The sequence below is a fragment of the Electrona antarctica genome (genome assembly GCF_951216825.1).
Source record: "Electrona antarctica genome assembly, chromosome: 13".
In the NCBI taxonomy this organism is placed as follows: Eukaryota; Metazoa; Chordata; class Actinopteri; order Myctophiformes; family Myctophidae; genus Electrona; species Electrona antarctica.
The window spans coordinates 9,112,221-9,137,657 of record NC_136794.1 but is presented as its reverse complement, the minus strand read 5'-3'; the positions used below and the strand labels follow the sequence as shown (position 1 = coordinate 9,137,657).

The 25,437-nt window shown below is 44.4% G+C and overlaps 1 protein-coding gene across 6 annotated transcripts in view; it reads left to right on the top strand.

Annotated features, from left to right (window-relative positions):
- abi3bpa (ABI family, member 3 (NESH) binding protein a) overlaps positions 1–24,913 on the top strand; it is a 39,502-nt gene extending 14,589 nt beyond the window's left edge. Inside the window, exons 5-22 of one of the 6 annotated variants that reach the window (XM_079519076.1) lie at positions 488–669; positions 1,834–1,880; positions 2,750–2,795; positions 3,887–3,964; positions 5,694–6,278; positions 6,720–6,797; positions 7,268–7,444; positions 9,024–9,089; positions 13,991–14,065; positions 14,797–14,916; positions 15,480–15,569; positions 15,728–15,937; positions 19,289–19,397; positions 21,439–21,518; positions 22,489–22,518; positions 22,985–23,143; positions 23,277–23,399; positions 23,678–24,913. In XM_079519076.1, the coding sequence (XP_079375202.1) occupies positions 488–669; positions 1,834–1,880; positions 2,750–2,795; positions 3,887–3,964; positions 5,694–6,278; positions 6,720–6,797; positions 7,268–7,444; positions 9,024–9,089; positions 13,991–14,065; positions 14,797–14,916; positions 15,480–15,569; positions 15,728–15,937; positions 19,289–19,397; positions 21,439–21,518; positions 22,489–22,518; positions 22,985–23,143; positions 23,277–23,399; positions 23,678–23,793 (2,371 nt within the window). In that variant the 3' untranslated portion in view covers positions 23,794–24,913. Of the gene's footprint in view, positions 1–487; positions 670–1,833; positions 1,881–2,749; positions 2,796–3,587; positions 3,654–3,886; positions 3,965–5,693; positions 6,279–6,719; positions 6,798–7,267; positions 7,445–9,023; positions 9,090–13,990; positions 14,066–14,796; positions 14,917–15,479; positions 15,570–15,727; positions 15,938–19,288; positions 19,398–21,438; positions 21,519–22,488; positions 22,519–22,984; positions 23,144–23,276; positions 23,400–23,677 lie in introns of all 6 variants that reach the window. The other 5 variants (XM_079519077.1, XM_079519078.1, XM_079519079.1 and 2 more) reach the window with 5 other exon arrangements.
- Positions 24,914–25,437: the final 524 nt, after the last annotated feature.

Sequence of the window (25,437 nt, the reverse complement as noted above, 5' to 3'; positions counted from 1 at the left end):
TGTCTTGAGCATGCTGCCAGTAGGCCAAGGAAGTCACAGTACATGTTGTTTCACACATGTTTTATAGTTTTTGATGGATGGAAGGAAATGGCACTCAGATGGGGTTTGGATAGTAGACCAGGTCAGGTTGTGTGATGATGACTAGCTACCACTCCACTCAGACCAACCCTCGACCAGTGCAGGGTAGTCACTTTTGTGGGGTTGAGGCAGTTGCCCCCTCTGTCTAAACTAGGGGTATTTTCCTAATATTTGAGGAGCAAATATTATTAGACAATTTGCTGTTAAATGTTATGTTCCATGAAAATATGTTCCATTTAAATAATATTTTGAATCCATGTATTCCCTACAACGCCCTTGACTCGTGTCTGAGTTTCACTGTATGATTCCTTGTTTGATACAGATATATTAGCTCTTTTGAATTTGCAATCATATATACAGTAGCATATTGTATTCTATTATAAAACAATGTGTGTTTTTTTTGTCTCAGACACTACACAGTGCGTTATCGTGAGAGGAACAGGAAGTGGAACTTCCAGACGTGCCCCACTAGCGACACTGTCATTGACAACTTGAAGCCCAACACAAACTATGAGTTTGGAGTGCAACCCAACTCTGGGAATGGAAATGGAATGTGGAGCAAACCAGTCGTTCACAACACCAATATGGGGGGTAGGTAACACAAAACATATCCTCTTCTTGCAGTACATCTTGTACCCTTCTTTATCCTTTGTTCCATGTTAACTGCAAAAACAAAATATTATTTTTGAGTGGTGTAACCACTCCAAGGAACAGCAATGTCCGTCCTAACCTATGTGACTATGAGTACCAGTAGGGGCAAAAGTGGCGCTGTTGTGCCAGAAACAGAGAGATAGTGCTGCACTGTTGCCTGCTAATGAGAGAGAGAGAGAGAGAGAGAGAGAGAGAGAGAGGGGAGTTGCACCACTCAGTTCACACGGGTGTGATTTTTTTATTTTAGAATGCTCATATACTTAAAGGGATATTTCACTTTCAAAAAAACTTTTGGTCAGTTCATCGTCTACTCAGGCTTATGTGAACACCCCATAGAGTTTTTAAGTTACTTAATTCAGTATTTAGATGTTTGATATTAAATGTATCTGCCCCGCCCCCTTCCTATACAAACCCATTGTAACTTCAACCTCCATTTTAACCATGATAGATTAATCGAAAACACCCGTCCTTTTTTCTGGTGACTCATACATCCGTCCTGATACGTGTTTTTTTCTACTTTCCCTGATGCTTTTCATTTTCAAAAAATAAAATACATAAATACATGAAAAAAGTAATAATAAACACGGGCACCTCACGTATTAGTGTCAGTCACCAGAAAAAAGTGAATAGAGCAACTTAATAACTGTCTGGGGTGTTCACGTATTTGCGAATACGATAAAATTAAAGTTTTTTTTAAAGTGAAATATCCCTTTTAAGTGCTCAGTGCTCAAAGTGAGGTTAAAACTAGCAAACGTTTCGGCCCTGGGACCTTCGTCAGTGCTAATATTTATGCAGTGATTGGGTCTTTTTCTGCAGTACATCTTGCACAGTAAAATCCCAGTCTTAACTTCATTTAACATTTGCACACATTTTGGAGTTAAATTAACATTAAGGATTTTACTGTGTCTATTACCAAAAACCACAGCCTCATATGCACTCTGCAATAGCTAACTTGTGAAACCCTCAAACTCTGCAGTTATTTCATGAGTCATTGTGACCCACATCTTCTTCACAACATCTTTGCAATGTTATGGTTTTGATTAGTTCTCTTTCCATCTGTCCCACTTATTTGTTTACTGATGTATTGTGTATTGTGTTTTCCAGAGAAGTCCATGCAGAAACCCTATAAACCACGTCCTGTCAAGCCTGTGGTATGTATGTCTGGACAACATTCTGTTTCAATGATCGTTTAAACATTGCTTTTTAAAGTGAACTTTATTTTGTAGATTGTTGTTGAGGCATTTTCTACCTACAGTAACTGCGACATGGCCTGCTGGTACAGAACTACAACATGGCCTGCTGGTTATGCAATAGCAAATGTAAATGAACCTGGAAATACTGTACATTTTATGAAAAGACTAAAGCTCTACAGGTGCATTTTGTTCTCTGTTTTCCAAAATAAATATCTTATTTTGGGGAATGCGTCTGAAAGCCAGCAGTATGCTTCTGTGATGGTGTAGTGAGCATTAGTGGGTGTAATATGGTCTCATGTTTGGATCATTTTCTTTTCCATCCTGCTGATGAATGGAAACTGCATCAGTGCAGCCAGAGCTGACCAAGCCAAAGCGAGCAGACCCATGACTATAGCTTTACTTCTGGAATAGAAGAGCAGAAGGAAAGAGGAGGAGGAGCGGAAATGGGGAGAAAGCAGAAGGGTGTGGAAGAGAGTTGAGGAGGGAATGATGGAGAGGTGATTGTTGGTGCCGAGTTTCTGACCGTGAAACGCTGTCGCGTCACATCGGCCCCCATGCTCATAAAACACCACAGCTGCTGAGAATCAACTGCAGCACTGGCATTTCTTAAAAGCCCTGTTATACTTCTAATCTACAAGCTCTACAACGCACCACATTGCGACGTGTTGTGAGCTTGTAGATTTGCACAATGTGCAGTGAGAGGAAGATGCATAGCATGAAGATTTTGTCTGTTTATAAAAGGGATTTTGGTGGTTTTACTAGGCTGTGACTGATACTTGGACTAATCAGAAATGTCTTAATTAATGTTCTCGTCTTTCTCCTGACAGAAACCCTTCCTGACAGGCACACGCTTCAGCTTCCCTCCCCGCCATGGTAAGCCAATAGAGACTTTGGTCAACGCACTGAAACCTGTTTTAATACGGCAGCGGCCGTTTTACAAGATGCAGTGATTTATCACTGCTCAGAAATGTCCGTTTCAGTCCCCCTCACTGACCCTTTGCTTTAAGACTCGGAGCTGGAAGAATTTTAACTGGATCTTTTTGATTTATCATTTTGCAGACATCCTCATCATCATCATACCCAATCATGTTGTGTAATCTCACAATCTTCCTTTGGCTGGTTTATTGTAGGCTATAGGAGGATAAACCGCAGTCAAAGTGTTTCCTGACAATGAAATTGTGTGCAGCATATAATATAACTCTTTAACTGTTACGGTTTGTTAAGATTGAGCTCTATTGTACAAATGCACATACAGTATACTAGTACACATCAGGATCAGGAGCAGGTCACCCAATGACCCGTGGGTTGGCGGTTCGAATCCCGGCTCCTCCTCTCTACATGTCGAAGTGTCCTTGGGCAAGACACTGAACCCCACATTGCCTCCAGTGGTTGCCACCATTGGTGTGTGAATGTGGGAAGTGAGGACGCTGGCGTTGACTGTTCGCCGCTTCACCTCCCAATGTATGAATGAATGAACCAACCATTGTAAAGCACTTTGAGTAGGCACGTGGTGCATAGAAAAGCTCTATAAAAATGCAATCCATTATTATTATTATACTCCACAAAGCCATTAACAGATGCTCTCTTTTGCAGGACTCGAATCGACGTCTTCAGAGATGATTTATTTACTTTTTAATATTAATCACTTTCCTTTGTCCTTCCCAGTTCTCCATAATAGGACCAAGGGCAGGCTGCCCCTCTTCCGGAATGTAGCCTCCAAGACAACCCTCGGTAATGACCTTTGTGACCCTTAACTTGGCTCAAGGGTTTTTTTGTTTTTTCTTTCTCGTCGGAAAAAAGCTCCTGTCCACAACTCTGATCTTCTTTTCTGAACTCTCCACCTCTGTCTCTTCTCAGGAAATCTTAGAGAAGCCACCGTTCGTCCACATCAGTTGTACTCACTACACACTGTAGGGCATAAGTATATTTCTCCCAGATTTCATGTTGTACATTATATTCCTCAGCTCCGACCCCCACCACTAGACAGGATTCCCTGTCAACCGCTGGAACCACATTGCCTTTGGTCACCAAACAGCAAATCGGTAAAATGAGTCTCACAGAATTGTTTTTTCAAAGCGCTTCATTGGCACTCAGCCTGGCTGCGTGCAATTACAGGCTTGGCAGAAGGTATTATATTCCGGAGGTTGTCTTGTTTGTAAAGGACTGCATGAGCAAAAGTGCATGCATGCTCTGAGTAAGAAGATGTAGCCTACATCCCCACGGAGGCCACACGGAGGCCCCGAAAGCGAGAGAGATTCGGTTCATAATGAGGCGAAGGTAGGTGGCCTTGGCTTCACAGCATTTTAAACAATGTAGTTCATAGGTATTCAAGTATGGCCTCCAGGTTCTGTTAAGTTTTTCTCCTGCACTGCACTGACCAATATGCCACATAAAGTTCACGCAGAAATTGATAGTGAATCAATCAAACACATGTGCCAGCTATAGCTAGCAGTGCTGCGGAGGCCTGGACTTGACTCACCTTGGTCTACATGCAGTAACCATATGTTTGCGCAGCAGAGATAGAATGACCTCTGACCAACTCTGAGAGCATTGAATAGGTGCTTCTCATTCACGCAATACGTTACAGATCAGTCACATCCCACAAACTCTTTGTGTCCATGTCTTTCTCAACATTCCACTCTCTGTCTTTCATCTCTTTACCAGTATTCCAGCCATTGTCCATTCATTTTTTCCCATCATTATGGAACTGTGTATGTGTTTTCTTTGTTTTACTGCCAGATACTATTCCTGTCAGTATCAATGTCCATTCATTACTTTCCTGATCATCTTCACTGTCTTCTTTTTTGTTTCTTCTGATCCCAACCCAGAAGCTTTAGCTTTCAGCCGGATGCATTGTAGATGTGAAGTCTGCATGTCTTGCATGCACCAACCTTTAATAGTTTTCTTTCTTTTTTTTTACTTCTACTTTTTAATCTTGTTTGTGACTTTTGTCACAATTGTCTTATTCAGTAGTTATTTAAATTTCAAACCTCATCAAGGCCAGCTATTTTTACATCTGATTCTGTTCAATGTTAGTAAGGACACCACTGTGCCATCTACTGTATAGTTACAGTTACATAACTGAACTGCCATAATAACCCAAGGTACTATAAACAGTACATGCGGCCATAAAGATGAGTAGAGGTACTAAACGCCTGGAATGTCCCGTTATCTCCTCTGTTTCTTTTCTGTTCCCCCTCTCTTTCTCTCTCATATATATGCATTGTGGTGAGCACCTTATCAGATTGAACAATCAATCTGGAATGGTCCATCAGAATCCCACGGCAGGCGATCAATCAGTGGCCCATTAAAGCCTCATGTCTCACAGCCCCTTAGAGGCAAAGCCAATGGTTTTGGACGGCCGTCACTTGCATGCATCCTGGGGTCTGGTAGCCCAGCCTGTGTGTAATATTACGGTTGTAACACTGCAAATAGCTCCATATGGGCTGTTCCCCTTTGAAATTGGATTCCCTATATCAGACTCGTGCCAGTTGGAATTCATCATTTTAACCCCTGATTTGGTCCAATAAGTTCTGTGAGACCTAAAACCAGCTGCTACAGTATTGGCTAATACGGGTATATGATGCCTTGCCCATCTATCACTCTTCCATCTTATGATTTATTTGTTTTTCCGAGAATGGTTTAATCCACCTTTGTGTTCTTTGTTTTGAAAGACATTAAATTGACGAAACGGGTGATTCTTTTGGATATTGTGTTTGATAGAACCATGTTGTGCCATCATGGCTATACTTTTCTCTCTCACATACCCAGGAGGAGGAGACCAGCCCAGATCTGCTTTCCCTCCCTTCCTGGATTTCCCTGTCACACCAAAGCTCATTCTCACCCTGCCCATTCGCACAAGCCATGCCCCTGTGACAGTCCCACGGACAAAAGGAGAGAGACTGCAGGATATACATGCCAAGTCCCAACCCAAGCCCAAGATCAAACCCCAATCCCTGCCCAAACCCCAAACCAAGCCCAAGCCACCATCCCAGCCCAAGTTCAAACCCAAACCTAGACCCCAATATCAACCCCAGCCAAAGCCTCAGTCCAAGCCCAAGACCCAACCCCAGCCAATGATCCCACCCCAGCCCCGAGCCAGACCTATAGCCCAGCCTCAGAGTAAGGTTCAACCTCAGCCAATGATCCCACCCCAGCCCCGAGCCAGACCTATAGCCCAGCCTCAGAGTAAGGTTCAACCTCAGCCAATGATCCCACCCCAGCCCCGAGCCAGACCTATAGCCCAGCCTCAGAGTAAGGTTCAACCTCAGCCTCAACCTGGGCCTCAGATCCACCCTGAGACCAAGACCCAGCCTCAATCCTCCAGGGTCAACCAAAGGCAGACGGTCTCTCCGGGTAAAGCCCCTGCTCTTTTCCATCAGCAATATAATATAGACTCTCAAATTGTACGTACATTTTAAAGGGGGGGGGTATTGTATTATTTTGTCATTATAACAGTCACAATCTGTGCAGTTATTGCATTGATTAATTTAAATTATACTGGGATCATTCGATTAGTTACAGATCACAACGGGTCTTTGATAGCACACCCGTTAATCAGCCTAAATCAGTCCAATTGAATGGTCTCGTTTTACAGCATTTCTAACTATACATTTCCAGTATTCCTCCACTTAGCAAACCGTGTTATATTAACTATTGTTTGATTCAGAGACGTAATATAATGACAATGTTATGAAAGAATAGATCATGTAAGGACATGCCTCCTTTAGAATTCAAGAATTGTTCTAAAGTTGAACAGAATCTTCAGATAAATAGTGAGTTCTCTTCCACATACAGCTCCTAGTCATCCAGAAGAGAGCAAGCCTCTGGCCATTCCTGCCCTGGCTACAGAGAAGGCCAGTAGTAACAATCTGGGTAAACACGATGACAGTTTTGTCCCATTACCGTCCTCTGTTGTCATCAAGCCACTCGAAACCTAACGCTTTCAGTGAGCCTTCCAGCTGTCCATCCGTCATTGGATGATGTCAATGCTTCCCCCCATTATTCCACCCTCCACCCTGTGTGCTCCCCACCCTGCCATTACTCCTGCCTCCATCGCTGCCTCCATTCTCAGTCCACCACACCACTCACGCCACCCCTCATCATTCACAGCCAGACGAGTCCCGTTGGCTTTGCCTACCGCGACATGTCATTTACGCTTGTGTGTCACGTCATCCTTCAATTCATTTTTCCCCTCTGCTTTCCTCTTTCACGTTCCTATACAGTTTGTATTCACTGATCATTTCTCTCTGTTTATTCCACCCAGGTCTGCTCACGCAGGAAGTGGATTGTAACCTAACTTGACCTCACCAACTCCCCCCCACCCCTCCCTTCTTTTCATCTAGGAATCGGCATCCAGAAGCCCGCCGCTGCCGCCCCTCGCACCCCCATTATCCCAACAGCCAGAAACACCACGCTGTCTCGACCTCGGGTCCCTCCCATTTCCACCAACCCTAATGGCCTCAGACCATTGGTTCCACCCAAGAGCTCCAACTCTTCCCTCACCTCCATCATACCTGGGGGTAATGGAACACTCAAGTTCCCCTCCTTCTCTCTCTTCTTCCACACATCCTTTATTCCCATGTGACTAACTACCTCAGATTCCCTAATCCCGTCCCAGCTAGGTTTCCTGTGGCTCCTTAAAAACACATAAAATCTGGGAAATTAAGTCAATACATTTTTTATACATTTTGCAGTATAGGCATTATATTTGCTAATGGTTTAAGGCTGAAAATTGGCATGCACAGTGGCCTCTATAAAACATTAGCATGTATTTTTTAACATAGGAGAGAATGAGAACCTCTATTCGCCATTAATAGAAGCTTGATTGTGTTACCTATAGCTACAGACGTGGTTGCTAGATAGGGATGAGCCAAGATGGGGAGATAATTTGATGAAAAATGGGTGGGGGGAAGATATATTCCGGAGGTGGTCGACTCTGACAGGAAACGGGGCAAGGTGCAATTTACGCTGAAAGACATTCACGTCACAAGCCATTAAAAAACAATTACTGAACTGGAATTTATATCTAGAAAACATACAAAGCTGTCTTTGCCCTTAACTCGTTTTGAAGTGAATATCATATACCGCACGTCTTTTCCTGTGCACGCACGCACGCATGCACACACACACACACACACACACACACACACACACACACACACACACACACACACACACACACACACACACACACACACACACACACACACTGCTCTCTCATGCACCTATTTGTGACTCTTCTTGATTTCAACCTGCGAAATGAGGGTCTGAGGGAATGTCTGACAGTTAGACATTGGGTTCAAATGACCACAGCAGTCTAGACCCAACATTGAGCCATTGTGAGCCTTTCTCTTTCCCATTCCTCTCCTGCCTCTTCTTTTTCTCTCTAAACTCCCCTCACAGTCCAGATGTGCCACATGTGCTCCTGGAGGTCCTCCCTTTTTCGGTGTACATTTCACACCTTCACCTAAAGGAACGGTGGCGTCTTTGGGGTCAAGGGTCGTTAACATGATTTACGCTCCGGCTGGCCCGGCCCGGGTGGGAAGTCTGGCCACAACACTGGCCAGGATACACCACTTTTACACTGGCCATGCCAAGCCAAGCACTGGCCAGCCAGCACCACCACCACAGCCTGTCTCGGTCACTAATTTCTCACGCACGCACGCACGCACGCACACACGCACACGCACGCACGCACGCACGCACGCACGCACACACACACACACACACACACACACAGGCATATATGCACGCTCGCAGACAGACATGCACACAAAAAAGACTTGAGGGAAGGACGTGAGTTAGAGAGGGTCAAATGATAGGCTAGATGTTGTGCTTTAAAGTCTCGCCAGTTCCACTTGTATGTCTTTAACATGTGCATAAAACCAGGTGGATGAAAGCACAAACAACTGTCCAGCTGTACAAAAAAATAATAATTTGCGTCCTGGGAAAGACACCCGTCTATCTTTCTCTTCTGGATCTCCGTTTTCCTCCGCATCGCGAGGCTCCCTTTGGTGTTCCCTCATGTGAACACATGTTTGGCATGTTGACAGGACATGCAAGCATTTTCATAACGGACCCCTCTTCTCCCTCCAACAGCCGACGGTGAGCACCATAAGGGCCATGGCCTTCTCAAACCTGTGTTGAGCTCCAAAGAGAAACTGGGTAAAGACCAAACCCGAGGCTTGACTCTCAGTGTCCCTCACCCTGCACTAACCCGTGTCTCTCTGAGAGCCATTGTTTTGTCCTGTCCCCCACAGTGTCGCTGACCTGTGCTTATGTCACAAGCCCTTGGTGCTTTGTTGTGTGGCAGCGTCTGTGTCGTCTAATATGTACTGCGTCATCAGCTGGGACTATGAGGCTGAATCTCCATACTCAATACTTCTTCCTCGTCACCAGGTGTGTGCCTGTCGGTTCCATCACATTTTGACTACTGCGCAATGTGGAGCTGCAGTTGTGACAACATCACACAAGACTTTGGTCGATTGTTAACTAAAACGCTTCCAATGATTAAATCTAAGCCCCTTATGGTGTGAAGGATTGATGTGGTTTGCCCCCATTGTTCGATTTGCATTGTTTCCATGGTGTCCGCCAGGCTCAATTAATCAAAGCAATTGGATCCATGTCAGATAATAATTCATCCCAATGTCTGGATCACATGTATTCATGGTGACACTCCTTTCACTCCCAGTTGCGTGGAGCTTTTTGAGGAGAGTTGTGCTTCAGTTCCATGTCCCAGCTGGTGTGTGTTATTTCTGGAAACTTGGACGGTTTCAGAGTCCTTCGAGGAGCCAGCCGCAAAGCAAAGGCTCTCTGGAAGTAGCTCTACAGAAAATAAGTACACTTTTGTTGCCTGCCATCCTATACACAAATCCAAACCAAATGACCAGACTTTCTGACAAGGCTTTGCAACAGTCATTTTTTTAAAGGGGATTCAATGGCTAGCTAGTTTTAATAATAACCTAGGTAATGCATGAATATTGAATATAAGAGTTAAAAAGTAAATAGTAAAAAGTAAGAGATAAAAAGTAGCATGTGCACACATTACAATTATTATTATTCATTATTATTATTATTATTATTATTATTACATGAATAAGAATCAAAGTCCAATCTTCATGTATTTCATGCCATTCAGCTATACAATATGGGCCTATTTCAACTTGAATTTGTTTCAAAGCCTTGCTTTTAGTGAACTGCAGGTGTGTAATGGACAGTGTCCATCCATGAATCCCCTCTGAAATGTGTGTTGCAAAAGCAACAAACCTCAATGATGTGGAACAGTGGTATGTATTTCTCTGGGAATATTTTTCTGGGCAGAGGGTAAAGCTCTGTGTTTTGACTGCGCGCATATTTTCACTTTCTTTGCCTGGAGATGAGAGGATCTGACACAAACCAGCCCTAAAACCCTGCTGTTTTAACTCAAAGTGTGATAAAGACCTTTGCAGCATTCGAGGGTCTGGTTTGTGCACCCCTAAAGGTTTAGTCTGGACATTGTGGAGTGCATTGTACTAGGCTGCTATACTACATCATGAGTGGCCACTGGCCATTTCATGTCGAGGACCCCCAAATTTATATGTATTTGGTCGCGAAAATACTTTGCGCCAGGGACCCCCATAAAAGATTAGTTTTTGAGTGGTGCAACGACTCCTAGGAACAGCAATGTCCGTGTTAACCTACCTATGTGACACCTACCTGTGTGACTATGTGACTATGAGCACCAGTACCAATGAGTACCAAAAGTGGCGCTGTTGTGCCAGAAACAGAGAGATAGTGCTGCACTGTTGCCTGCTAATGAGAGAGAGGGGGGGGGGGGATTTGCACCACTCAGTTCACACGGGTGTGATTTTTCAAGATCTTTCAAAATGTTTGAAAATAGAAGAATCTATTAGATTATTTCCCCCAAATAGCCTATGTATAGAATGGGATTTACTAGTAAGAGACCTGCACCTCTACTTAAGTTCACAGTGTATTGAAACAGAATGAGATGAATGTGGAACGGAGTGAGGAACCCAAGGTAGGGCGAGACTCAGGGTGGGGGAGTCTCTGGAGCTGACAGCCATCTTTGCTCTACTCGGGATGAGCGGTTGGTCATCTCTGCTCCGTCAAGGAGGAGGATGGCAAATTTGAAGAATACAATCTACAAGTGCAGTACTCACAACCCATGTTTGGTCTGTTGTGAAGCAGAACAAACAACTTGGTCGAGAGATCGCAGGTGTCTTTATACTGTGGTGATTGCACCAGGGATTGGCTGTGGTGAGAGGAGGCAGGTGTAGTGGATACGGGTGATTGTGGATGGGGAGGGGCCGTTGAGTGGAGGAGGGAGGTGGCTGAGAACAGAGTGGCAGTGATAAGCAGAGGCTGGTCTCCACTCCTGAAACTACGTTGTATAAATACAACTACCCTTAATGTGGGTTAAACTGAATACAATTGTGATGCTATGTTAACTAATTTAGCTGGGGACCTCCTAGAACCCCTGGGGGTTCACAGACCCCCACTTGTAAGAACCACTGCTCTGCATGATACCTACCTACAGTTCATTACATTGATGGTGCCAATCACATCCCATCTTTTCTCCAAGCCTCTGTTCAGTTAACTAGCTCAGTGGCCTTGTGGTTAGAGTGTCCGCCCTGAGACTGGGAAGTCGGGGTTCAATCAAGGGGCCAGTGAGGCACTCCAACGTTGAAGCACTGGGCCCTAGTGGTAGGAGGAGGGACTACAGGCGGACCCGTGGATTCATGACCGGGAAACCCCGTGCAGCTGGGCTTTAACATTGAGCGCTCGGTTGCACTTCCGCATTGGACCACCAAAATGTGGTGGTCCAATGCGGAAGTAGACGTTTTGAGACGGTCCTTCCGGGTGCTTCAAAACGCCACTGAGCAACTTCCATTGACATGAATAGCGGATGGGGAGGAGCTTCTCGCCAGATCAGTCTCTATCCTTTTAATACTCTATGGGTTCAATCCCCGGCTCGGTCATGCCAAAGACTACAAATGGGACCCAATGCCTCCCTGCTTGGCACTCAGCATCAAGGGTTGGATTGGGGGTAAGTGTACGGATTCAATCCCTGTGACATACTAGCGTCATGTCCAGGGGGTGTACTTGTACATCAAGCTGCCTCACGCTACAGAAACAGGAGATAGGCTCCTGCCCTCTATGGGCCTCATGGCTCAGCAAGGCTACTCTGTTCAGTTAGGCACAAACCAATCTGGGAACCAATCGGCAAAAATCCTTTGAATTTGCCTCTGGGGGCACCGCCCTAATTCCCCATGTAGAGACCGGATGTCGTCCCGTTCACTCTCCTTCTTCAACCCTCCTCTTCTGGTGGTGCTCCTTTGTTTTCATTCCTAATATCAACAACTCTACACGTTGTGATGGGAGTTGCAGACCAGATACAGCTGCGGAGCTCTGAATCCTCAGAAATTAGGCTCAAACAAGTTGACGTTGCAGTCAGTCAATCATATTCATACCTGCATTACTCTAAATGTGTATGTTGTTGTGAGGTTGTTGTGGCCAACCTTCAATGACTAAATGACCAATGGATTGATCAGCAGATCTACAAACTCAATGTGTTGTGTGAGCTTGTAGCTCAGCTATTTGTGGTGGAGAGATTTAGTGGGGAGGGGGAAAAAAGGAGTGGGCCAAGGATGGAACCCTGGGAGCCCCTTTTCAACAAAATGTAGTAAATGTCTTAATCAACACGTTTTCTTTTGGTTGATATTTGCTCCTAGTGCGAGACGTTTTTCCTAAAAATGTATTATTGCTTATTGTTAACCAGTGTGACTTGTTGGCAGGTGTAGTCTCGGTTTCCTGTGATAGCCTCAGTGTGTATCTCTCCTGGGTATGTGTGCCAGAGATCACTGATTTATCCTGACCAGGGTGGGAGGCACGAGGAGCTCAGGTCAGCTGTAAACAGGGATTAAACAAGCCAAGAGAAATGTTTATTATGGGCTGACTGTACAGGGCTTCAGGGCAGGCAATTACACAGAATGTGTGGGACAGAAAAGGCCATTAATGAATCAGATAACACAATGCCAAATGCTGATGGGATGGCTCTCCCTTCACATAGCTCCCTGGAAAGATCTATGGAGCCCCATGAGGCTCGGATAATCTGGGAAATCACTCAGTAATTATGCAACATGCAGTGCAAGGCTCTGGTGTCAAGCCTCCCAGAATTTCCTCACCTCTCTTTAAGAAGTACATGATTTAAAAAGCATATGCTTCATCTACTGTATAACCATTATTAAACATTAAACCAGACCCATGTGCGGTCCTCACATTTTAGCATCCTGAATTTTGACAGCTTGGAGGTCAAGAGGGCTTCACTGCTAACTCTTTGCATTTCCTTACGGTTTTGTTCCCCAGCAATCTAAAGGTCCTTCGTCCTCAAAGCTAGTTAAGACCTGAAACAGAGCTGGTCTGCGTCTTATTGCCCAGGGCTGTGTTTCATTTGATCGCATCCTCTCTGGAGCAGGAACAGTAAAGGGATTGTGAAGAATGTGGCCTGGTCGTACCAGAGGATTAATTGAGAACAGGTTTTTTTTACTCTATTTTGTTTGAGATATATAAGCCCCTGAGCATAAAAGTTATTGGAGACTGCGGTTCACTTATTTTAGCCATCCACACATATGATTTTTGAGTTCATCTGATTGTTATTTTTCTGGATTTTATAGTGAATAGTTATAGTTGGGTTTATAGTATCTATCAAGGTTATTAAAAGTTGACATGTTTTTGTTATTAGTCACAGACCACAGCGTTGCACTGCGGTGGCACTTCACAAGAGACTTCAGCATTTCACATCCAGTCTGTCTGGCTTTTATGTACTTTATTGTTGCTTGCGTTGTGTCTGTGTTTGCATACTTTTCCTTGTGTTTCACCACACAGCTTTACCACAGTCTTCATCGTTCCTATATATTTCCTCCCTGCCAACACATGCTATTCACTCAATAATTGCACTAATGTAACAACTGACAAAACTTATTTTCAGCTTTGCATCTCCACCCCACAAGCCAGCATAGTCTGGTTCACACGTAATGCCTAACCCTGCCATGGACTCTATTCCCCAGGCTCCTCTCCAGTCCTGCGCCCCTCTCCTCCAGTCAACAAGAGCCCAAACCTGGTGGGGCAACCCAGTGACCATGGTGAGGCTGAACACTGGTGTAGCTGGTCCATTATTACAACCACAACAAGCCTTAAGAAAGACTTTCTTGTGATGCATTTGTGAATAACGTGAACAACTCTCTTGCACTGAAATACACAGAACATTGTTGCTCAAATATGTTCATTCTGCCTAAACATCATTGTTGTTTTCAACAGGTTGTTATCACTGGAGCTGTTTTTCTGGTTTACTGTACGCATCTCTTTCTGACTCCGCACACTGTATGTGTGCCTGTGGCTGTGTGCGCGCACCTACCAAGGAGAGAATGTGTGTGTGCGCGTGTGTGTGTGCGTGCGTGCGTGCGTGCACGTACGTGCGTGTGTGCGCGTGGCCGTGTGTGTGTGTGTGTGTGTGTGTGCGCACACACTTCAACACAGTAATATGGTGCGAGTAGGCTGCCTGGAAGAGTGTGTTGTAACATGTACACTTGTGTGCATGTGTGTGTGTGTGTGTGTGTGTGTGTGTGTGTGTGTGTATGGACATACACAGTATACGCGTGTGCAAGCGCATGGTGTCAGTGAGTACATTCTGGCTGAACCCCTCTGAAAGGCACGAACCCTGTTATGCAACACACAAGCTCAGATTTTTCAGCAGAAGGAAAGGAGCGTGCTGAGATGCACTGCAGGGATGTCCAGAGCAGATGGATCACAACTGGATGCAGAGAACAGACGAGACCAGCCGAGCTGATCTCTCCTCCTCCTGCTCTGTCCTCAGATAAACCCATGGACCTGATTCAGGGAGACAAGGAGTCCATCTTGAAGCCATTCCCTCTGGTCACAGCCAAGCCCAAGCAGGAACGCAAGCAGACGACCACCTCCGCCCCGGCAGTAAACAGTACGAGAGTGCATCAGTGATTGAGAGTGTTTGTTTGTATCTGTGGATGGGTACAGCCTGTGCCTGCGTAACTGGTTTCATGCCCCCTGGTTTCAGTTCCTGTGGAGTGCTCACCACAAAATGTCTGAACTCTGAAAGAGTAAAATTGGACCCTTATGGGTCAAACTTTTTTTAATGGACTCTCCAGATTTCTTGTAGTGTGTCACAGACCTGGACAGTGTGGACGTGTTAACGTGTGATAGGAACAGTATTATTTGGGAAATCACGCATGCACCTTCAGGGCATGAGCTGGTATTATCAGGGGGAGGCTTCAGGGAAGCTGTATGGTTATGGAGAATGCATGCGTCACTGTGCGTTCGGGTATATGGCAGAAGTTCAAAAGTGAGAGAGAGAGAGAGTGTGAGCGAGAGAGAGAGAAAACTGAGATGGAGAAAGACAAAAATAAAGAGTGGAAGCCAGAGCAGGTGCTGGCTAGCAGTTGACCTGGCCTGGGCCAGAGCAAGCTTCCAGGGAATGCTGGCACATCCAACTGATCCCAACCCATCTCTCTCATTTCCTCTCAGGCAGCCGCTTTGACATATATGAAAACTCCTCCATATTCAGCTCCCAGCCTGCCTCAGATGTGGACGCCATGGGCAAGAAACGATTCCTAGGTAAGAAAAGCATCAAGTAATTTACAGTACGTCCCGCATTGCACACATTTTAAATTCATGCCTGCATAGCAAACAATATGGCTCGTTGGCTATTTCACAGCAGAATGAATTGGTGAATGCATGCATGCCTTTCTGAATGTTTTTTTTTCCCTCTACAGCTCCTCATGTGATCTACAAGACAGATAAAAAGCCAGATGAGCCGTGCTCCATCACCACCTCCCTCAGCTACTTCCCCGAGGAAGAGGGAGGGGAGCAGAACGTGACCGGTCCTCCCCGCACACCTCCATCCAATCTCACCGTTGTCACAGTGGAAGGATGCCCATCCTTTGTCATTCTCGACTGGGAGAAATCAGACAACGACACTACAGGTGTGTGTGTGTGAATTACACAAATTACGCAAATTATTAAGCCACTTAGCTGAGGTTAAAAGACACAAAGCGCTCTGCAAAGACAAATATGCTTGATCGTTCTCTCTCACATGCGTGTACGTGAAGTGGCGTATACAGGAATTCATTACAGGCTAGGCCTGGCACGCCTGGTTATTTTTTAATTCGTTTTTCCCTTAAATTTCCTCAAAATATGAAGTCAGCTGTCCAGCTCTGGCAAACAAACGAGAGAAACAGGTGCTACAAGACACTACACACACACACACACGCACGCACGCACACAACCCAGGGGAGAATAGCGACTCGGAGTAGAGTAGCTGCTTCTTCGCCTGATAAGGAGCCAGGTGTTTCGGACATCTGGTTAAGATGCCTCTCAGGCGTCTCCCTAGGGAGGTCCTCGACCTCTTACTCACTCCTCCAAACTGACTCCCCAGGTGGCTTGGGAGCCGGTTATTTAAAGGCTTCTGTTGATTGCCTGACTGGCTGCAGGTGCGTCCATTTCCAGGCTCACAATGGCTGCAATACCTGGACCAGGTACACTCCCTCTATCACCTCCCCCAGCCTCCCTCTCTGGGGAATAGGCCTGGCTGTTTCCCCTGGTTTGCCACAACATATGCATGCACGCACACGCACACAAACACACTCTTCTCACAGTATATTGCAGAGTGCACAACAACAGCTAGTTTCAACTTGCATCCACATTTCTAATTAAGCGACATAGCACCCCATAGCATAGCAGCAGACAACATGGGGCACAATCAATGAAAATCCATTCGGCAAAAATTACAATTCTGACCTTTGATGTCTTCCATCACGTTGTAATCCATAATCAAGGGAGGACGCTGTTGTGGAGTGTGCCGGCCCAGTAAAGGAAAATCAGTAAATCCTCAGGATACAACTGTTGTAGCTCCTCCGGGGACTGCTGACTTCCTTCCAAAAACTTGTGAGGCCTAAATTTAGGCTACTCTCAGATAGTTTGTATTTAATCATCGACAAAGACGTGAGTTTCTGGGGTGAAGAATAACAAATCTGCATTCTAGAAACAGCAAATAACAACACAAGCACATGATAGTGTCAGGGTCGCGTCCCCGTTTTTCCTACCCGGTTTTGCACCAGTGAGGGGTGGGAGGGGCTGGGGGCCATCTTGAAGGACAACTTCACTTAGATTGCCAAGGGCGGGGGATGCCATTAAAGGTGCCAGCATGATCATTTCTTTGCGGCTTAGGTGGTCAGGGCACGAATGACGTGTGGGGCGCCGGCGAGATCATCCAAGGTCATCGTTACACGCAAGCATGTAGCATGCAGCTTGGATGGTCAGGTCGGGGGGAGGATGCCATTAGAGGCGCTGGCATGAACATCTAAGGCAGGGGTGCCCAAAAGGTAGATCGCGATCTACCAGTAGATCACAAAGGCTGTGCAGGTAGATCACATGACATGCCCCTAAAGAGTATTTCATTTAAATATATTGAAGACAATAAAAAAAAAAACATTTCTCCCCCTCTATTTCCCATTCCAAGTGCATTTGTCTTATACTGTACAGAATGTAACACAAACTCTACTATTCCGAAGCCCCCTCAGGTACATATTTAAACTATTTTCAGCAATGGTACAATAATTGATTTGGTGGGTAGATCTTGCCGAGCTGGTCATTTTGAAAGTAGCTCTCTAGTCAAAAAGTGTGGGCACCCCTGATCTAAGGTCATCACCACACGCGAGCGTGTAGCGTGCGGCTTAGATGGTCGGGGGCACGAATGACACCGGAGGTGCTGGCTTGGTCATCTAAGGTCATCATCACACGCAAGCGTGCAGTGGCTTAGATGGTCAAGAGCACGGGACGTGGGCGGCAGTGGGATTAGGGTTCGAGGGGGTGTGGACCCAGATACTTTGGCTTGGGGTCAAGGCGAGAGCCTGTGCCAATGTGTAGGAACCCCTCTGGAACCTGCAGAGAAGTTAGAAGTAGGAGAAGTTTAAATACCCCCAGTGGTTAGTGAGGTAGGAGTGGTCGGCCTGGTTGGAGGTAGGTGAGAGGGAGGTGAGCATGGGTGGCACAGGGTGGAGTTGACAGTGGCCAGTGAGTTGTGCTTGGTTGTCTTCTGCTTGGTCAAACCTCCCGAACCTCGGTTGTTCCAACTCCATTCAATTGTTTATAGGGTCAATATAAGTAAAATAATATAGCCTTAATGAGTATCTCTTTATATTTTTCCAAAAATAATACAAACAGCCAATAGCATATTACAAGTTATGAATCTTGAACTAAAACATTTGAAAGGTTGTTTGCTGTAGTAAATAAGGCAGTGTGTTTGAATCTGCATACAGGGCTCTCAACCCTCCCACCCCGCACTGGTGCCAAATCGGGTAGGAAAGCGGGGAAGCGTCAGGGGTCAGGGGTCAGGGTCAGGGATCAGTCATGACCAATCAATCTACGCAGGCCCAGAGGGACAAATGCAAATGCTTCCGTCGTACAGTCTGCAGACTCTGTACAACTAATTTGTAAATAAATATGAGTCAAAGCATTATATAGCTTGCTGCTTATCAGAAATGGAAATTTAAAAAAAGGTTTTAAATATATTTTGAAAGATATTTTTGTGAACCGAAATGATGAACAGATGACAGTTTATCCCGTATTCAGAGATTGTGGAACAGTAATCTGGCTACGCGAGATACGTTTTCACAATATTATCTTATCATGCGCAGCTACCATGTGGACCTCATCTGTGCCTTGTCTTCAATCATTTCTCAGATTTGCCTATGTTATGGCTACTGAATGCATATGCTTTGGGCTACTTGCCTAAATGCTATCAAAGCGTAGCTATAACTACAGGGTAAAACTAAAACCACTCACAGATGTAAATCCGCTGATGCATGCGAAAGCACAGACATGTTTACAAATGTATCCAAAGGGTTTTCCGAGCAGCAAGGTGTCATGAACACTGAAGGGCCATGTGGCTGTGTCAACATGAGGACCTCATTAGACTTACTTAAAGCTTAATGAGTCTGTAATGTATTATGGAACGCCATCTGTACTTAATTATGCTATGTGTCCATATAATATCAACATGTTGTGGAGGAGACCACATGCTGAGCTTCCTCGCGGCCAAGTCTTTCAAGGCAGCCTTATACGAGTCATCCAAACTAAGCCCCATGTTCTGTCCTCAATTTTCACATTCCTCTAATTATGCCTGAGTTGCTTAAAAAGAAAGAAGACGTTTTGTAGCGCTGCATCTGTCTGTATAATATTTATTGGCTTGTTAAAATGCAGTTATATTCAAAGTTAAAAATGTTGTGTTTGTGTTATTGAACACCTGTGTGGGATTGTCGGTTCCTTTGTTATAGAGTATGAAATCACGTCCACCACCAAAGGGCCCGACGGCAAGGAGGTGTCCATCTTGACCACCACCAACCAGACGCACACAGCTGTGGAGAACCTCATACCAGAGAGCAGGTAGGCTGCTTCCCGCAGAAAAGGCACATTCATGTAGGGGTAGGTAGGTACCCTCACAAAAAACATGCAGTAATCCTGGTCTCTAAACTGCCTCCCCCTGGCCAGCCGGGGCGCCTGATGGAGGGGAAAGGAACTGGTTGGAATAACGTGTTCCTTCCACGCGCTACGTCCAACCAGGGAAACTCCCCCCTGTCAGGTGTAAAGGAGCAACTTGGACACTCAGGCATGAAGGAAGCATGAGTTCAAGACCGTTGCTCTCCCCATGTCCCCATATATGGGGTCCAGGTTGGCGGAGGGTGTGTAGAGCCCAGAATCACATTAGATAATTGACACAGGGGTGAAAAATGGGTTACAAAATCGTGGGATAAAAAAAATATATATAAAAAAAGAAAAGGCACATTCAAACCGCTGTGGTTCTAATCTCTGAACTGCAGGCTAAAAAGTAAAAACACGTGTGAAAGCACTAGTGAATATCATGATGCCAAATGTTTTCTTTTCCCCCCAAAACTTTAAATAGGCTATCGGTTTAGTAGCATTGTTTAATTATTATGTTTTTAGGTACAATATGGAGCTACTTATGGCCATTTTGTCCAATATCTACTGTACTAAAAATACTTGAAGCCTCACGACTAAAGATTTATTACACCAGTAAGCTTTACTACACTACCACCAATAAAGAGACACATATTGCACAGAGCCTTGCACAGTTTGACATTTTTAAACAGTATCAACACTATTTCATCCAATATGTGGGATTTGGGGTTTCGTTGGATAAACAAAAGGCAAAGCCGAGCTGGGTGGAGTTTTTAATTGGACCCGGCAAACATCTAGAGCCTCGGAATTCAGAACCATTCTCTGGGCTTGGTCTGCTGGCCCATGGATTGCTAGGACATCTGAACATAGCACATGGAATAGTCATTAGCTCTGTGTGTGTGTGTGTGTGTGTGTGTGTGTGTGTGCGTGCGTGCGTGCGTGCGTGCGTGCGTGCGTGCGTGCGTGCGTGCGTGCGTGCGTGCGTGCGTGTGTGCGCACACGTGTGCGTGTGTGCGCACACGTGTGCGTGTGCGTGTGTTGACCCAAGGCTGTCTTGAGAATAAAAATATCAAGTGTCTCTGCTCTGGGGGAATGAGGAATATGAAGTAAAACTTCTCAAAAGTTACGATTATAGTGAACAGCAGTGACTAGGGTTTCCATTCCACACTCTTTTCTTGGGTATGTGGACTCTCTCTTTTACTATCCACGATTCAAAATGACATTCCACGCCTGGTAAAACCATTCTCTGGTGCTACAGGATAGGGCTGCAACTATCGATTATTTTCTCAGTGATTATGTAATCGATGACTTTTTGGATTAATCCTGAAGTGTTTTTATTTTATTTTTATTGTTTTATTATTATAATTTTTGCATATATCAATGAAGTGATCGGATTTCATTTCATATAATCTGTGTAATATGAAAATAATATGATCCGCAAGCTCACAACATTGTGAGCTTGTATATCTGCTATTTACTGTATTTCTGAAAATCTATTATTTTAGTAAAATCCATCATTCTTTATGATGGTTTGAATTGATGAACTGTTGCACCCCTACAACAGGGTGGCTGTGGCTCAGGAGGTAGAGCAGGTCGTCTAATGATCCCTGGGTCGGCGGTTCGAATCCCAGCTCCTCCTGTCCACATGTCGAAATGTCCTTGGGCAAGACACTGAACCCTACATTGCCTCCAATGAGTTGGTCGGACCGTGTGAGCTTGAAGAGGGAATCTTGAAACAACAAGAAAGTGGCCGCACATGCCAATAGCCAGAGTGCCAATACTTTATTAGGACAGCAGGTTAAGACAGAATCCTTCCGGTGTGAGATTGCCACCATTGGTGTGGGAAGTGAGGACGCTGGCGTCGACTGTTTGCCGCTTCACCTCCCAATGTATGAATGAATGAACCATTGTAAAGCGCTTTGAGCACTTGGAAAAGCACTATAAAAATGTCAGTTAAACTGAAAGGCTACAAAAACTGACCCCACTTTATTATTTTGTTTCTTTTCAGTTATGAATTCAAAGTGACACCAAAGAATGAATTGGGAGTGGGACCCCCCAGTGACCCGGTGTCCTTTAGCACAGAGTCTGGTAAGTCTTAGAATAAACTGATTGATTGATTGATTGATTGATTGATTGATTGATTGATTGATTATAACAGTTTGCACAAAAAAGAAAGAAGCACAGAAGAGTACAGTAGTTTAATACAAATAGAAATCACTTTGGTTTGTTTGACCCTTTGGGTCCTGAGTATTCAATTCATATAAATTGGGGTCCTGAGTATCCAACCCTTCCTACAATCATTTTAACCACACCACAGAGAATCCCTGATCACATGTGTTAGCTGTTAAATGCAGGACTTAATTATGTGCCTGTTAAAAGGCACAACTTAGCCTCTGTGTATGTTGCTAATTATGAGGCTACGATTAGCATAGCTTACAATCTCATAAGGTGTGCAATTAAGCAGTTGTTAGTCTAATGATTTCAACATGGCCTCCTGATTTTCTAAAGCTTGGAGTTTGATGGAGACCCAGGGGTGCTGTTGAGTTGCCAGAAATCACCTCTGGCTAATTCCTTAACTTGGGAACCTCACTAACACGGGGACAGAGACAGTAATGCACCGGTGTTCCCAAAACTTTCCATGGCAAGGACCCCCTAATGGCCATAGCCTCTAGCTGGCTGCGGCGCCCTTATTGCGAAATGGCCTGAGTCGTGACCTTGTAAATTGGCACAAATTTCTCATTTGGACTTATTTTATACAGGTTATTTCCAAAGAGAGGAGAATAAGGTCCACACTGGTGTCACTGAGTTGGGTTAAATGTTATCAGATTACCCTTGTGATGACAGAACTGCGTGCTTTGCTTAACTGGCGTCTTGCCTTTATGCAATCAAAGCTCAAAGTCTCTTAAGGCTAAAAGCCAAATAGTTTCCCATGTAAACTAATACTAATACAGACACAATTATCCCAGATGTCTTCTGGACTGTGCAACTTCATCATCAAGTTGTTTTGATATGCGCTTCATTTTAACTCATAATTCTGCTCCACCTCTCCCCTTTTCAGCGGATCCTCGGGTCAGTGAGAATGTATCAGGTGAGTGAGATGCTATATCACACATATCGCTGCCGCCGAGTGGAAACCTTGTATGTCCAAAACCGTTACCTTTCTTCGTATGATTAAATAATGGTACTTGTGATGTTGTGTTCATATTTTCATTGTTTATATAGTTTATAAACCCCACTTCCCCACTTTCAACATGGCACCCCTATTTTGGGAGTGGCATTATAGGCAAATATGTGATTTTTAGTCTTTAGCTTGTTGATCTGTTGGTTCAAAATGTAAGTGCAAACCAAGAGCTAGAGACATCTTACAGTACCATTAATTAATAATCATACAGTATCCTTTATTTAACCAAGTAAAAGTCTCATTGAGATTAAGAATCGCCTGAGACTATTTAGATCACACTGCAAAATGCCTTGATTGGCCAATCAGAATCGAATAATCACCAAAGTTGTGTAATACATAAGACGGGTCTTAGCCAATGTTCTCTCTCACACAGGAAAGGATGCCATCTGGACCCAGTTCCCATTCAAAGCTGATGCTTACTCAGAATGCAATGGCAAACAATATGTGAAGAGGACTTGGTATCGCAAGTTTGTCGGCATCCAGCTCTGCAACTCCCTCAGATATAAGATCTACCTGAGCGACTCACTCACTGGTAAGTGCATATCAATCCATGCGATTGTTGTTCAATCTTTATGTGCTAAACACTGCTTCTGAAGATTGTATGGGCTATACTGTACCATTATGTGGCTGTGGAACGTTACCAAACGGCCCTTCTGATTTTGTAGGAAAGTTCTACAACATTGGAGATCAGACGGGTCATGGCGAAGACCACTGCCAGTTTGTAGACTCCTTCCTGGATGGCAACACTGGCACAAAGCTGCTGGCAGACCAGCTGCCCCGCAGAGCAGGTATGTTATCTGACTGTAGCTATTCATGGATGCTTTTAACCCATTTTGACCTGAGATCAGATTCTAAAAATGTCTTCTACATCCTGACAGTTTTCTGAAAAAGCTATGTTTCTATGTCAGTCGTTCTTCGATTTTTCAAAAATAGCAGATCTGCTATTTTTCAATAGCTAAAGCATAACATAATGCTAACACCAAAAGGGGTTCCCGCCCAAAATGGGTTTTAAGTAACTACTGAACAGTGTGGAAACCCTCGATCTGTCCCCGTCTCTGCATACTAGGATTCTACAGAGCAATGCGACAAGAACCTGTCCACTTTGGAGAGATGGGAGGGAACTCGCATATAACCTATGTCGGATGGTACGAGTGTGGCACTCCCATCCCTGGGAAGTGGTAGGACCCAAGCGGGTGTCCAGGATACTGCCTGACAGGAGAACGACGTCCTTGGGTGTGAGAAGGAACAGGAGGCCTGAGGAGGCCTAACTAGGCCCCAGCGGCAATGGGCCTCTCTTTCTTGTTACCATGGACACTGTAGATAGGTCCATCTGTCTGAAGAGGTCCTACTCTCTCCCATGTATGTCTGTACAGGACCATTAGGTGTCAGAGAAATCTATTGAGTGCATTCGTAATATCACAGGTCTTAATTTCACTATTTATCAAACACAATGTCATGACGAGGAGGTGAAGTTACAGGAGTTTCAGAGTGAATCGAAAATGTTGAATATTGAACACAGAGAAAATGTTGGGAAGCTGGCTCCCAAAAATTGTAATATCTTGTATTATGTTATTTATCTATGGATTCATTGTTATAAAATGTTCTCTGTGTGTGTTCTGACTTTTTGATATGAAGTCAAAATGGTTTCCAGTACTTGCATGGTAATGCAAATAAGACATTTGATTTTTTTTGCACACACAAACACGATGTCAAGCAGTTTACTGTACAGTCACAGAATATGTAAATGCGAGCACAAAGCTTTACAGTGCATACAGACATACAGACTTCAAAGGATTATTAGCCGCTGCAGTTTGCACTCCACAAGTGACAAAGAGCTTTCCAACGTTCCAAAGGGGTCACATGGGACAAATAGCATTATGCTATTTTGTAGCCTTTACAGAATGTTTGCCCTACTTGAATATAGGTGTACCTTGTTAGTACCAGTCGTAATATTATGTTGTGTATCAGTATTATTTCAAGTAAAGCATTGCAATATGGAAATAGAATTTTCAAGCAAGTGACCCAGTTGGCCAACGGATGAGGCAAATGTATTGGTATAGCGCATCTCATAAACAAATGCAATTCAGGAGTTTAATCAGTTATGTAATATTATGTTTTATCAAGGTCAGATTGTTTTCTCCCTTTTTTTCTTTTTTACGAAGTGTACATACAGTTTTACATAATTATCAACTGCAACAAGAAATCTTTGCTTTATCTTACATGACTGCAGTTGTTTTGTTTTGTTTTTGATATGCACAATATCTATTTTCAACAATAAATGAGTATGGTTCTTTTTTTACGATGGGATTCACTTCAATTTGTATCTTTGTATGTTTACATAATATCTATTAGTTCAATTCAGCAAGTACTACTTTAAGACTACTGGAGCTATTCCAAGATCATCTGCATCATGTCAGTATTATGGTCACGGTCAGTTATCACTTTCAGAGGCATGCTACAGAAACAGATCATTATTTCAACATGTGTGTGTGTGTGTGTGTGTGTGTGTGCTCTGTGCAAATGATGTATGTCAGGGGTATTTCTGTATTACCTTCTGAGACACGTGCACACCCATGCATGTGCACATGACAGGCGTTTAGACTTTCAAACACTGTGCTCTTTCTTAGACATGCACTACAGAAACAGGTAATTATTTCAACATGTGTGTGTGTGCGTGCGTGCGTGTGTGTGTGTGTGTGTGTGTGTGTGTGTGTGTGTGTGTGTGTGCGTGTGCGTGCGTGCATGAAGCTCCATGCCGATATGTAGGGATTTATGCTAGTGACTCTGATTTGTGCAAGATTCAGGCAGCCTGAATCAGATCTGTGC